Source organism: Rissa tridactyla, chromosome 4, assembly GCF_028500815.1.
Source record: "Rissa tridactyla isolate bRisTri1 chromosome 4, bRisTri1.patW.cur.20221130, whole genome shotgun sequence".
Lineage (NCBI taxonomy): Eukaryota > Metazoa > Chordata > Aves > Charadriiformes > Laridae > Rissa > Rissa tridactyla.
The window spans coordinates 26268741-26283320 of record NC_071469.1 but is presented as its reverse complement, the minus strand read 5'-3'; the positions used below and the strand labels follow the sequence as shown (position 1 = coordinate 26283320).

The 14580-nt window shown below is 35.9% G+C and overlaps 1 protein-coding gene across 9 annotated transcripts in view; it reads right to left on the bottom strand.

The window, feature by feature from the left end:
• The window catches only part of CEP128 (centrosomal protein 128), a 139394-nt gene that overhangs the window by 107748 nt on the left and 17066 nt on the right, over positions 1–14580 (bottom strand). For 8 of the 9 annotated variants that reach the window (XM_054200140.1, XM_054200145.1, XM_054200143.1 and 5 more), the window contains one exon: positions 5196–5312. In XM_054200140.1, the coding sequence (XP_054056115.1) occupies positions 5196–5312 (117 nt within the window). Of the gene's footprint in view, positions 1–5195; positions 5313–9972; positions 10112–14580 lie in introns of those variants that run through there. The other variant, XM_054200148.1, reaches the window with a different exon arrangement.

Sequence of the window (14580 nt, the reverse complement as noted above, 5' to 3'; positions counted from 1 at the left end):
CCAGCTGAGCTTTTGATTTGACCCAGTAGAGCAATTCTTACAGGTCTTTTTAAAGGGTTCACTAGCATGAGACAGTACTAGAATACTACCATACCCAGCAGACCCCAACTCAACATACCTCATCCACACAACAGCATATCGAACTCCAAAACTTCAAATAGATAAAATAATTTACTCCTTGCTAGACAGTTTTTCTTATATATGGGGAAAACTATGTGGAGGCCTCTGTAACAACAGTTCTCAATCTTTCCAACTTATGAAAGTCTTCCAATCGCAAATTGTAACTTTTACTGCAATTTAAGCCTACTACGAACTTTTCTTAGGGTTTGGGTTTTGGTTTTTTAAATAAAATCAGATTATTTCAAAGTAATGCACAGACCACAAACTGCAATTCACTCCTTCAAAGTGAGACTGATCAGTGAATTATGTTCATACTAGCAGAAATACACAAGCAGACCAGTCTCATGCTATATTTAAAAATAAAGCAAAAATGTACCACATCCTAATCTGAATGAAAATTCTTTCCTAATTTGCTACATTAGGAGCTAGCATGGGTAAGCCATGGAGACATACCAGCCAGGCATTTAAAGACATAGTGCCTAGCTATTTTAGTGACAGATATGTATGAGACTTGCTCGTGTTCCAAGACAGAGTAAGATTCAAATTACAATCAAACCAGAAACCATTAGCCACAGGTGGCATAGCACAGAGCCAAGGAGCAAGTATCAAGTATGCATTAAAACATCCAGATGGCTCAGAGCACAGATCAAGTTTACGTTTGTTTTAAAAACATCAGAGATAAAGACATGCAAAAGAGAAATTTTAGTAACGCTTTTGGCCGTCAGTCTACCCCACTCTCTGTTGAAAGTCCACCAGCTTCTTGCACTTTACAGCATGTGCAGCGGCAGTTAAACAGAACCTAAGTATCCAGTTGCACGAAGGAAAAAAAATACTTCCTGACCTATCCAAGTTATTAGCTTAAGACATAACTATAGTCATTGCCTTACTACAGTTAGTGGGTTCAAAATGTCCTATAAAAATGATTCTGTTCACCTAAAGCGTGCAAAGCATGAACACACAGACTCATCTCACCCAAACGCAGGAAGCCAAGCACGGGAATTAGAGAAGCCATCCAGGACATTCAATGCATCCAAAAGCTTTTTAAAGCCCATTTTTAAGAATGGTACACGATCTTGATTTAGAAAATGGATGCAAAAATGCAAACAAAGAGTACAAGGTGATGGTGTCTTCATGTTCAAAATAAAGCACTGAAGAATATCAAAATAGTTTTAGTTTACACAAGAAGTGTATTTTGTTGAAGCAACCCATACATACATGCCAGTAGCACTAGCAAGATGAGCATATTTGTTCTCCTTTCTAATCAGAAACATGTTTGTATCAGGAATACAGAAGAAACTGAAGATGTATGATTTGCATGAATTTCTGTTTTGCAATTTTCTAATTTGCAGTAATTTCTGTTTAAACAGATAGTGTTTAAATACACCAATACACACTAATTGAAAAGATACATAAAAATGTGGAGAAAATAATTTTTATCCACCTACACGCAGCACATACAGACTACAGAATCAAAATAACAATGCAAATTTAGATGTTAAAGATGCAAAATTTTATGACAAGCTTTTTTTATAGTCAGTATACAACTAGATATCATCTCGGTTAATAACCAGTCTATTATTATAATAATAGTGCAATACAAATAAACACTTTGCACATCATGCAAAAGACAGACAGAATGACAACACAGGCAAGAGAAAGATCGAAACAAATGTATCATCATGTTCAGTTAGATCCTGAAAATATGTAATTTAATAATTGAGATTTAGGAAGATTATTTTCTTAAAATGGTAAAATACTGACAAGTAGTGGTCAGTTATAGGCACTGCACTTTCCTTAAAAAATAACAACATATTAACATTGTTTGCTTTGAAATGTATAACAGGCAAACTAATGAAAAAATTGTCTCATTAAATAGCCACAAATGCTTTAAGTAGCATTTCCTTTGTAAATCATTCAGGCCATATTAAACAACGGGATTTCAGAACTCAGTCCAAACCCTAGCCTCCCTTCCAGTAATGTTATTTGGGAAGCATCTTGGAGAAATAAAAGAGGACAGAAAAAGACTTTAACAGAACATTACATCCACGTAATGATCACCACAAGACTGAGGCCACTGACGGAGCTAAGAGTCCATCTAACTCCTAATTCAAATTACAAAGGACAAGAAACAGAATAACAAAATAAAAAGCACTTCTCAAAAATTATGTAGAAACATGCTTCATCTAAATAACAATTGCAGCAAAATATTTAGTTATTTACTTTATTCTCACTAGGGTATGTAAAAGGATTTTTTTAATAACTGGGACTGAGGAATGAACAAATCAACAAGATGCCAAATACTACTCATCTTCAAAATACATTGTTGAAATGACAACCTTTTTAAACTATTTATAAACTGTAAATATTTCATAGTCACAAGTTACATTATTCATTCTACTTGGTTTGCCATATTGAAACCATTCATCTATAACACCACATAAGAAAAAAATTTGAAAAATCAAAAGCCAGAGGCTCAAAAATTCAAATCTGCTACACCCAGTTCTCACACTGTTTTGATGTTGGCATTTTTTCCTGATTGTTTTTAATTTGAGATTAGATCAGTTCTAAGCTTTTTGCCTCCTCAGATATTGTCATATCCCTATCCTATAATTTATATTCCATAACAAAGTAGTCATCTTCATGAAGCTCTCCTACACAGAAGCGTCTCGGGAGAGGCAGCGCGTACATGATCCAGACTATTTTGCTCTCAAAAATAAGTGGTTTTCAAAATGTAGGGCACATGGTGGTCCAGTTTGCCAAAGTGAGAGCAAAAGAGCTCAGCTAGCTATTCAAGAGATGTTGAACTATTCCTGATAAATACAAACACCATGCAAAAGTGAGACCATTTTGTACCTACAGAAGGACAAATTAACATGAATGTTCAGTGGGGAAGGAACATGGGACAGCTGGATGGCAGCTTGTAATAAAGGTCTGAAATCTAAGGACCTTAGCAATATTGGAGTCTAAAGATATCTGGCATATAGGAAGTTGCAACTCTCACAGCAGAGATGTTCTCCAAGCTGTTAAGACAGCTATGGAGACAGAAGAAGTAGCAAGAAGAGGACATACTGTTTGTTGCTACTGTGAGTGTAATGGAAGTCTGCGTTTCAAGGGTGATACCCTCTCCATATTCCTCTGTACTCTGTCAAAGAAAGATTGCCTAATACCTACTGAAAGAAGCTCCCTTCTACGCTTCTCAACTGGTTCTATTCTGCATATTAAGGTTAGAAGCTCCTGAAAAATCCATAATTCATTGCATCGGGGGTAAATATATTTTATAAGAATTTCCAAATACAGTGACAAGAGACCAGTCCAAGAAATCCAGAGTCACAACTAAGATCAGCCACCCAGAAGGACGACTTGGAGATATGAGCCCCTGCTTGAGAGAGTGAAGGTAATCACCAAGAACGTGATAGCAGCAGCTATGAACATATGGTGTGTGGAATTAACCTGTTCCAGTCAGGACTGGCTCTTGATCTTGGCTTGGGCAAATTCCTAATAGTAAAAGTTTACTAAGCAGACTACTAGTTATTGAGCTTTCCAGTAAACTGAGAATGAGGACTACATCTCGAAGTTTTGAATAGTGGTGTCAAAAAATCTTTTAAATAGAAAAAGGTCTCTTCAGGAAAAATAATTTACAAAAATATGCATGGAACAAAATAGAATTTGCAGGAGAAAGGATTAAAACATCTTCATCTATAGCTAGACAGCTTAGGGGAATGGAAGGTCAGGTACATACTTAGTATTTCATATTAATTTTGCATTAAATTCAAAAAATGAGCTGCTAGGAAAAAAGGTATCCAGCTGGAGGGCTTATGATCACATAGCCAATCATATGAAAGTCTTTGAAATATGTCTGAATTCATTTGCTTGAATTCAAGTTTTCATTTTAAGGAAACCATGGCAGATACAAGTCATTATCCCTTTAAAAGGATAAAAAAGAAGATTCCAATCTGCAGATAACACTATCAAATGACACCAGCTCATTTCATTAAGCATCCCTCTACCGGACTGAAGGAGAACCGGAGAATCTAGAAATGGACATAGGCATATTAAAGAGCAATGAAAACTAATAAAGCACTCTAGTTCTTTTCACCCACTAGGACATCAATAGGGGGAAAAAAAATGAAACAGTAACTTTCTGAAATACTAGCAGAAGCACTACACGCATTTTGATAAACATTACTTTTTATCTATATCAAAAGAGCATCTTATCTTCTTAAATATGACCTCTTTGAAGAGTCTCTAGCCTTACATGAAATATGAAGCATCAGTCTATATTAAGATTCTTCAATATCACTGCACAATATAAAAGAACTGCCTTCCAAAAAGCATGTATTCTATTGCTAATATTACAACTGAAAAACAAGGAACTGCACATTTCTTCTCAACTATAGAATTCTATTGCATAGAGATAACATTGCAAATCATATCTTAAGGGGAGTGAAATAAAAAGTTACACTGTATTAAGGTTTTCCAAATAGCAGTAAAATCAGAAACAGAGAGATGTATTTTTCATACATTACCTAGAAGAAACTGAAAAAAGCTACTAGCTCTCTCCAATTTTAATTCATAGTATAAACATTTGTATTTGTATCCTAAACAATATTTTATATTTCATCAGATACCGTTGAATGAAACGGTCTGAAAAGCAATGAAAAGCTGTCTGGCCACTACAGTGCATTCGATTGCTTGTTGAAATTAATTAAAAATAAACTGCTCACTGCAACCTAAGTTTACATTTTAGAAAACAAAATGTTTTAAATTGAGACAATCCAGCTAATGACTTGCTTTTGTTTGCTTGGGGTTTGAGGAAGGCCATAGTGGGTGGGTTCTTTTAAAGAATGTTTGTGCCAGTTACCAAAAAGGTCTAAACATAGACAAGACACTATCATGAAGAACAGAGACTGTACTTGTTATCATCTGGTCACCAAAACAAGCAGACCTGTACTGTTAAAAGTTAAAAGAATGTGCCAAAGATAGGAGTACATTTGCCAGTTTGACAGGTACAGGATCACAAATGCAGCAAGTTCCTAACTTAATCCTAAATACACAGGAAGTTGTCATTTGCATACCTCTTGTAATTGAAGAGACATGTGTCCCAGTTGGTCCTGGCGCCTTTCGACAAGCTGTCTTTCAGCACGCATTTCTTGTTCTATCTCCTGAAGTCTTCTCTCTACCCGTTCCGATACCTTCAAAAGGAAAAAACACACCCTGCAGAAAATTAGTGCATCTTTTACCACATACAAAGATAACAATGGGAAAAAGTTAAATAGAGTATGGGGCAGAAAGAAGAGAGAACACAATTTTATTTCATTAAATATGATTTAGAATGGTATAGAAAATAACTACAGTTATAGCAGGGAGTACTCCAGAAGTACTCAATCAGGGAACTGACCTGCTATTTTGCTAGCAATATCGTCCTTTAGGTAGATGCCTGTTTTTCTCTACAGTGGTTGTTCTGCTCAAGTGTTAAATATCTCAATAACAAGCTTGGTGCAGCCCAACCTGAAGCTGCAACATAAAAATCTTAGCTTCTCTGCCACAGGCCTGATTAACCTCTGGAGAGTCATTTCTTTCACATCTGCAGTCTGTAAAACAGACCAATGTTTGCATCTTTCATACTCTCAAATCTGTGAGTGAAAAGTAGTGAACAAGAGCTAAGTACATGGGAATGACCGTAATAGCACAAAATAACTACATCGCTTTAAGACTTTCTCCCAATATTCTGTGAATCCATGTACAAACTAAAACAAATAACGCTAGTTATTTATTACAGCAATTTGGATTATAAACACAATAATTCAGCCTTGGACTACGATACCAGAACTTTTTTTGTAGTTCAAGCTGCTAGCAGACAGCACCCTCTCGTGGGCAGCAAGTTAAATTGATATTGTTAAGATTAGCAAGGAAAATATTTATGCATCATTTCCTCCCTACCTTAAAACTAATTATTTTAAACAATCACTAGAAAACAATATATTTACTACCCAATGGTATTTAGATAAAAAGAGAAAGACTTAAAACACCAATCAACTACTAGTTTCTGATGTCTGTGGAGAGAAACAAGCTCTCGTGTACTTTAACCATTCAGCATGGTTCTACTAGCACCAGGCATGTGCATGGATAGAAAATGTTAACAAGAGCAACACAGTTGTGTAGCAATAGAAACATAATTAAGAAGGTTACATTTATATTACGGGCTTCAGGAGTACATCAGGTTTAAAGAATGAAACAGTCCTTTTTCTTTACAACAGAATACACCAGTTTGAAAACATTTTATTGTTTGTGCAGCTAGATGAATAGTTAGCTTACAATTTGGCATTTTGTATTTTCTCTTAAAACTATCAGAAGATGCTCAAAAAACCATACTGCATCAAACCATGCTCTTTCATGTAAATTATGAAAGGCCTGCAGTCATAATCCAGAATAATTACTTACTAAAAACTAATGTATAAAAAAAATACGGACCACATCACAACATTTGTATTTGTTTTGACAACTACTACTTAGTGTTACTTCTAATAATTCACAAAATACTCCAGCTAACAGAAACAACAATAGTATGTAGCAGGGACAGAATATAACACTTTGTCAATTAAACTTGTTATATCTTTGCTGAAAACTGGGAAATATCTGTCATCCTTTTCTCCAGATATGTCTAAAGTACAAATGAAACAAAATCATATTTTTACATTTAAAAAAAAAATTTGGCTACATGTTTCTGAAGACAGAAGCTTTCTCAGCTCTCTCACACATCTTTTTCAAGTGAAGTTAAGTAAGAGAACATTACAGCTATTAAGAAAGAAAATGTATAATTTAGACTTGGCAGAAGATGCCAAAGTAACATCATCCCCGAAGACGACATTCAAAAGGAGAGGTCAGTAACTTCCTCACTGACACAGGTCTAGTTCACTGCATGCACAGCAGATGACATGACATGAGACAGCACTTGGCAAGCTTCAGATTCCTGAAAACTTCAGATTTCCTTGAAAATTCTCACTAAGGCAGAATGAGTAAGACAGTAGCTTTTAACTAATTACAAGATATCAAGTGATTTGCCTTGCCTCTGACTTCTTTCAATTCCCTCCAAAATACAACTGTTATCTTATTTCTAACAAGGTACTGAAAAAGGTGCATTTATTGTATTTTTCAGGTGCACAGAAATTTCAGAGTTACAGATATAACCTCCATAAAAACAAACAAGCAAACGAAAAACACAATAAACCACCATTTTGATGCTCCTTATAACTCATTGGGAAAAAAAACCTCTATCAAGAACCTATGGTTAGTATATATAGGATATCATTAGCTCATATTCTCTGGGCACAGAGCACAGAAAGAGAGGCTGGAAGGGAGTTCAAAGGCTAGCAAACTTACTGCCCAAATAAACACATGACCTTTTACATCTACATCATTTGTCTACAAGTCTATCAAACCTGCTCAAAAACATTCACAGAAAACTTTTACAGCCTCCATAGACAGACAATTCATTCCATTGCCTCTAAAATGACTTGGTTTTCCTAAAGTACAATTTTAGTCATCTTTGCTGAATTTTACACCTATTAACCTTGTTCTACCCTCTAAGCCACATCCAAGACTGGATACTGGATTTCAGTTCTGTTTTCCAACATATCTGAAGTCCATCTGCAAACAAAACAATAGTCTAGATGATGCAATATAGAAATGCTTAACAAAATCTTCAGAGAGAAAACCAGATCAAGAATACCAACATGTGAAATCCATTTTGTTAACTCCTCTAATCTTAACAGTGAACAGTTTAGTAGCTACAAAGGTATCCGGACAGTTGTGAGTTTATCATAGACCATATTCAGTTTTACTATATTTTACTGAAGAGCTTATTAGAACAGCCTATGAAATTCTTTCAAAAAAAATAATTGCATCAAGATACAGAAAACCACCGCTTCATCCTTGTAAATTCCTTCTACGATATAAGAGTGTAATTTTTCTTGACAAATCTGTGTTTGCTACTTAGTGTTCACAAATCAAGTTCTGGAAAAATAATCAGTCTATTTTCTACTTTTTCAAGATTTGGCCTTCCTTAATATTCCAAGAACAGTTTTTCTAACTCATCCCCACAGCTGTCCATGAATACTCCAAAACAGCTGTTAGTGGTTTTAAGATCACTTCAGACAGTTATTTAAGTTTCTGAGCTAATCTGCACCAGGTTATTTCAAAATATTTTACATGCTTTCCTTCCCGCTCCACTATTTCAAGCTGAGGTGTTACACCCTCATTGCTGGTCACTAACTTGCAGCTTAACTTGTTGGCAAATACCAACGTTAAAAAGGTGTTAAACAGGAATCAACTTTCTTGGCACACTGTGTTAGTAGTTTCCCCTATTCTGCAAGGAACAGACCAATTGCTTCAGTCTCCCTGAGAAATGGTGATGTATTTACAAGTGAATCATCATCGCTCTTGATGTCTCTTTGTTGGTGCATCCTGTTATCTACTACCATGGCCTTTCCCCTCTCATATATTCGCACTATTTTTCATGACTGTTCTTATTAATCTAATTTAGTTTCCACTTTCTGCTTTCTTTCTCTTTGTGTCAGAAGTAAATGCAGAGCTTCTAATCCAACCAAAGAGATATATTGCTATACTTCCTACACTGTTGTCAACTTTTCCTTTTTTAAGAGGATTTGCACAGAACAGGTTTGAATATTTGTCCCACTCTCATTTCCTCCAAAGACTGAAGTTTTTTCTGCATGTAATCAGTCTTTTCATAAATAAAAAACTTGCAACCTCATAAACTATTCTGAATACCTATGACATAAAAAAAGACATTGTAAACAAAGAATAAACCTTAGAGTCTGAGTAAATTGATTGCTTAAAGTAATCATTTTCTCTAAGTGTTTGGTTGGGTTTTTTTTGTAAGATAGAGCTTGGCATACAGAATCATTAGCTATTAGTTAAAGAAAGTTGATGAGGGAATAGGTCCCACATTGGTTAACATTTCTTCAGAATTAGATGTATTTTCTGGTTAACATTTCTTCAGAATTAGATGTATTTTCTGGTAGACAAAGTGCTTACTATGAAACATTAAAATTACCATTAATCCTGAAAAAGAGGATTAAACAAAGGCAGCCTCATAAACACTACTTTTAGCCTACTTCTTTATAAAGAATAATACTCAGGAGATTATGGTCTTTCACTTGTGCTCCTCATTCCCTAGCCTCCCCAAAACTCAGCTGAAATTGCCCAATAGATTCAAACGTTCAGTGGTACAGAGCTGTCAAATATATTTAGGCTTTGTGAGGGGTTTCAAGAAAATAAGGTCCTAGACAGAGGTGATCTCAGGAATACCCCATTTAGGGAAACAGGGAGAACTTAGCCTTTATTCCTTTGTTTTGGCTGTCAGCAAAGTACGTGCATTTAGTCTGAAATTAAATATTAACCTATTTAGCATTCTCAAAAACATTCAGTTGGAAGTACAAGAAAATAAAACTAGCATTGAAGTCAGAATGATGCAAAGAAACTGTCATGGGATTTTGCAGGTGTATCATGGTGAGAAAGCGTAATATGAGGACAACATGAAAGTTCTTATACAAGGATTTAGATAACCAGGATACAATGTAAGTTTTTGTAGGGTAACACAAACCCAAAAACATTTAAGTGGTAAGGGAGGAGACTAGGGGGAAATAAAAAAAAAAAAAAGGGGCAGAGACCACACAAGTCCACAGCAAATTAGGTTTTATTATGTTGCACCTTGCAACAGTGCAAAAGAACCATCACTTGTGGCTTCCCCTGCATTCTCTGGAAAAGCTGCTACATCCCATTCATGTCCTAGCAGCATCTAGTATAAGACTTCCTGGAATGCAGTAAACTTACCTTTCTCCATTTTGGAAAATTTAGCATCATCACACTATCACAAACGGGGTCACTTATCACCATATTTTCCAAGTTATTTGTCATTTATGCTATGGAATCGCAGAAGTCCCAACACAGGTCCCTCCAAATCTGAGGCCAATCTTCTGATGTATTTCTATGTTGGAGCCTGCCAACAGTCTCCCTGGTCAAGACGGATGTAAAAAAGAATGAATACATTCTGTCTCCCCTGAACAATTTTTCTAGTTTGATCATCTCTTTACCTAGTGTTACTAGGGCATTAAACAGAGTTTATCAGTTTATATAACTTTGCAAACTTTTTGTCAACTTCTTTTTTAAACCTGCCTTACTGCATTTTCATATTTAACTGCTGAAGTTTATCTAACATTTCTACTTCTATCATTTGGCTATACTTTTTGGGGTGACATCAGCTATCTTTTGATCTCCTTCATGTCTTTTAAGCATTTATTTGAAGTCACTACTGTACTGTATTTAGATCACTTCCACATTGCCTGGAAGTATTCTGTCCTCTTCATTCCCCAACATTTTTCTAAGCTGCTGCTTTATTTTTGTGCAACTCTCTTTTAGAAAGCAAACGTTATTCTAAGAGGTTTAACATTTTTGCTCCAGTAGGGATGCCAAATGTAACTCTGTTTTGGTCATTGTTACAAGGTGAATATTTCACAGATTAAAAGCCATGCACAAGACTTGTTTATAACAAATAACTGCTGGTTTTTTTCTGCTGGAACATTTCTGTTTATTTGCTCCACAAAAGCAGTTAATGCACCATCTAAAAACATGGTTCCCCCAACACAACATTTACCTAGTCTACACTGGTATAGGGAGACGTTATCTCCCACAAGAATTATGTTCCCTGCTTTTGTAGCCCCTCTGACCTTCCTCAGTTTGTCACAGAGCCTGTGACACACAACAATAGCAATTAAAAAAAAATAGAAAAATTAGAAGCAGTTAAGTGTTAACTCATCAATTAGTACATGCAGAAGAAACTCTAAAAACTCACTTCTCTTCCTTTATCCCAAGTGACCCTGACTCGGGACAGCATTTCTACCATACGAGTATGTATCTCATCCTCTGAATCTTATCAAAAGCCTTAGTTTAGACAAGTGATTCACTGAAGAATGGTACAAAGAATATGGAGGTTGTACATAACGACATGAAATGCTAGCACTTAAATTATTGCATTCACAACATATTAGAATGTTATTTCAAGGATGCAATTTTTAGCAACACAGACTACCTGAATGATAATCATGACACTAAGAGCTGTGTCTCTGTGTAAGGCTTTCAGGTAGCAGCAAAATATATGAAAGTGGCTTAGGCTATCAGAAAGTTCCCCCACCACCAATTAAACACAAAGAATAAAATGTCCTGTTTAAAAGCAGGGTGACATTTAAGTCATGCAGCTAAATATAATCTTGTAGAAGATGCTGGATGCTTGATCTACAAAAAGCAGCATCCTACTTCTTGAATTTCTCTGTTTCTCAGCTTTCCACTGTTATTCCTAGTGCACAAGTCCTGCTGACTGAAGTCTTATTTCAACAGATTTTTGTTGCCTTTCTTGTTATGACCTATTTTATCATCAATGCAGACTTAAAAACACAAAAAAATAGCAAGCTTCTTTCACAGATGTCACTTCAAATATTGTTAACTTTTCCCTCATGGCAAATGATAGTGTGTGATATAGATTTTACGAGTCACCTGTGCAGTGCCAAAAATCCCTATATCAGATCTTCTGAAGGACAGTTCCCTATTGAGGATAATCCTGGCTCTCCGAGATATCATAACCACATTAACTCCATGTGAGACGCATTTCACTTGACACTGCTGTCTTTTTCCATTAACCTTCTAATGGCACCATCTCAATTAAGCATCTACTTAATTTGAACGAATCTGTGCTTTGGTGCAGTTGCTTTTTATGCATAAAGATCTGCTTCTTGTGCTATTTGGGATGTGCTTCTATATGAGGAGCTTGCAACGAAATAGCCAAGAGGGCTATCTTATATAACCATAAAGTGAGTAAACATCCTTTCAATTGTTTATAGGTCTATATGGACATTTCTCTAGCAAACACGCAACCTCTTTTTAAGAAAAAAGGAATCTCACAAAAATGCCTAGATAAGACAAGAGACTTTGATATAGACAGAGCTGTAGAACCTTTATACCAAAATTGCACATAGATTCTCAAGTACAAGGCCATGGCAGTGCTTGATTTGAAACAGGCATCCAACTGTGCCTGTGTCACCACCTCCTCTGGCTTTTACACTGGGGTGGAAAAGGCTCCCTCTTTAAAGGTAAATTTCATGTGCAGTGATTGTGTTGTGTGGCTCAAAGTATTCAGATTCAGCATCAAAAAGGTTTTAAGAATCATAACCTCTAATAAAAATAAATTCTGAACTAGTGACTCATAACAACTGTAGTGACTAGATCTTTATCACTGCACATTTATATACAGGCAATTTTCAAAGAGCACAGAATATACTGAACAGTACAGCTGTAAGAATTTAGATATCTATCCCTACAGAAATGAAGTCTTAAGGACACTGAACTGAAAAGAATGTTTCTACCATGAACTCATCCTGTCAAATTATCAAGATTTCAAGTTGACAATTTATCACCAAGAATCATACAGTAGAATACAAATGCAAGGGCAGGAATGTTGGAGGTCATAAACACTCCAAAGCAAAGTGATAAAGGTACTAAAGACAAAAGTTCCTGCACAACTTTGCATGAGGAAGCTGTGAGGGAAAAAAAGTATTTCCTCCTACCCAATGCAATTTCACCAACGAGAAATCAATTCTAAATTAAATAATCTCATTAGAAGAATTCCTAAACACAGACAGGTACTAAAAGATCTCAAAAATCTACAATAACAGACCACAGCTTCTACATGCACTCTAATCTCATGCTTTGCTATGCTCACCATTACAGATATTTCCATTATTAACATCGATACTAAATTCCCCTCTTTTGCATTTATCTCATCTCGCCCATTCTGCCAGCCTCATCATTAGGCTTTGAACATGGGCAAAGGATCCACATCTAGTATCAGATAGCCCAGGTAAAGAAGCAGTGCAGAATGTTGCTACCACTAGGCTTTTTCAGTGGTGTGGAACTGCCCGGATACAGTGAGCGATTAAGCGTGTCAGAATTCTTCAGCCTGAAGAGAAAAAGAATCCTCTGAAAAGCCTCTGAAGAAACTGAGCAATGTCCTCCAAGGAAAATTAGGGATGAAAAAGCAGTTAGATTTAAAAAAAAAAAAAAAAAACAAACAAACCACAAACTTACAACAACAACAACAAAAAAGCCAACAGCAACAACAAAACAAACACACCAACTAAAACATACTAAACACACACACACCAAACGAAAAAACCAAACCACCATAAAAGTGGCAGCTCCTCTCACAATATGTAATCTATCTGGAGAACTCCTTGCTATAGGACAAGATGATAAAGATACGCACGTTATTCCAAAGACTGGACAAGTTCCAGAAGATAAATCCACAGGAGGGATTACTAAGCACAAAAAGCACAGAGATAATTCCAGACCAAGAATCTCCCAAGCCACAAGTGATTACACTAGTATTGTGCAGAATTAGCATTAGATGCCTTTCTATTCTAATATCTTTAACTAAACATCCACTTTTTTTACCATTCATCATACATAGCTAGATCTTTCCTGACTAGATATTTTTTCTGCAAATTGAACACCAGCAATTGCTTTAACCTTTCAAGGAAGTCTTTGAATGAGGAGACGTTTTTATTTTTCCCCCTTTTCTTTTGTTTTCTCTCCTCTTTCTGGCCCTCTCTCCATTTAGCCAATGTTCTTCCTAAAGATAATAAACAGCAGTGAGCAGAATATTCCAGATGAAGTCTTACTAGTCCTACACATGAAAAAACATCTCACTGCAGTGTTTGTGTCTTCACTAAAAGAATGTCATTAAACACTTCAGCTTTCATAGCTTTATTGGATGATAATGTTACCATTAACAAACTACAGAGAGCTTCCTCATTACACTTCACATCTCTCATTTTTTGCTTCTCTCAGGTCAAAAGTTGTAACATTCAATTTCAAATCTTGAAATCCTACTATAGGAGGTCACAAAGAGCTAGTTATTTCTTTCATTAATGAAAAGACAGTGGCTGCCAGCATTCCAGAGGTCTGAGGAGGAAGGTTTGTTTCTCATTCAAAAGCATTGAACAGTTGTAGTGTAGCCAGCTGCAGCAGCTATTTTCTTGAGAACCATCTTGGTTAAAACTTACTGAGTTTGCTAATTTTCTGGTACATGAAAGAGAAAAAAAGTATACTGAGAAGTAAGCCACAACAAGAAAACCACAGAGTTTTGCAAGTATCAAGAATTCTTTATCAGATAAATGATTTTTATCCTACCAGGCTATGAGGAGTAAGCAGAGCAAAGACAGACTGTTATATTTTCTAGGAAGACTGACAAGGCAAGTCTTCCTCCACTGATGGATTCTGTCATATCAAGCATATAACTGGTACTGATAGATTATAGTCTCTTGAATTCCTGTCCAACTTCATCTAAAGCCAGTAAGTTACAAAAGTACAATTATTAAGTCTGCTGGTGCC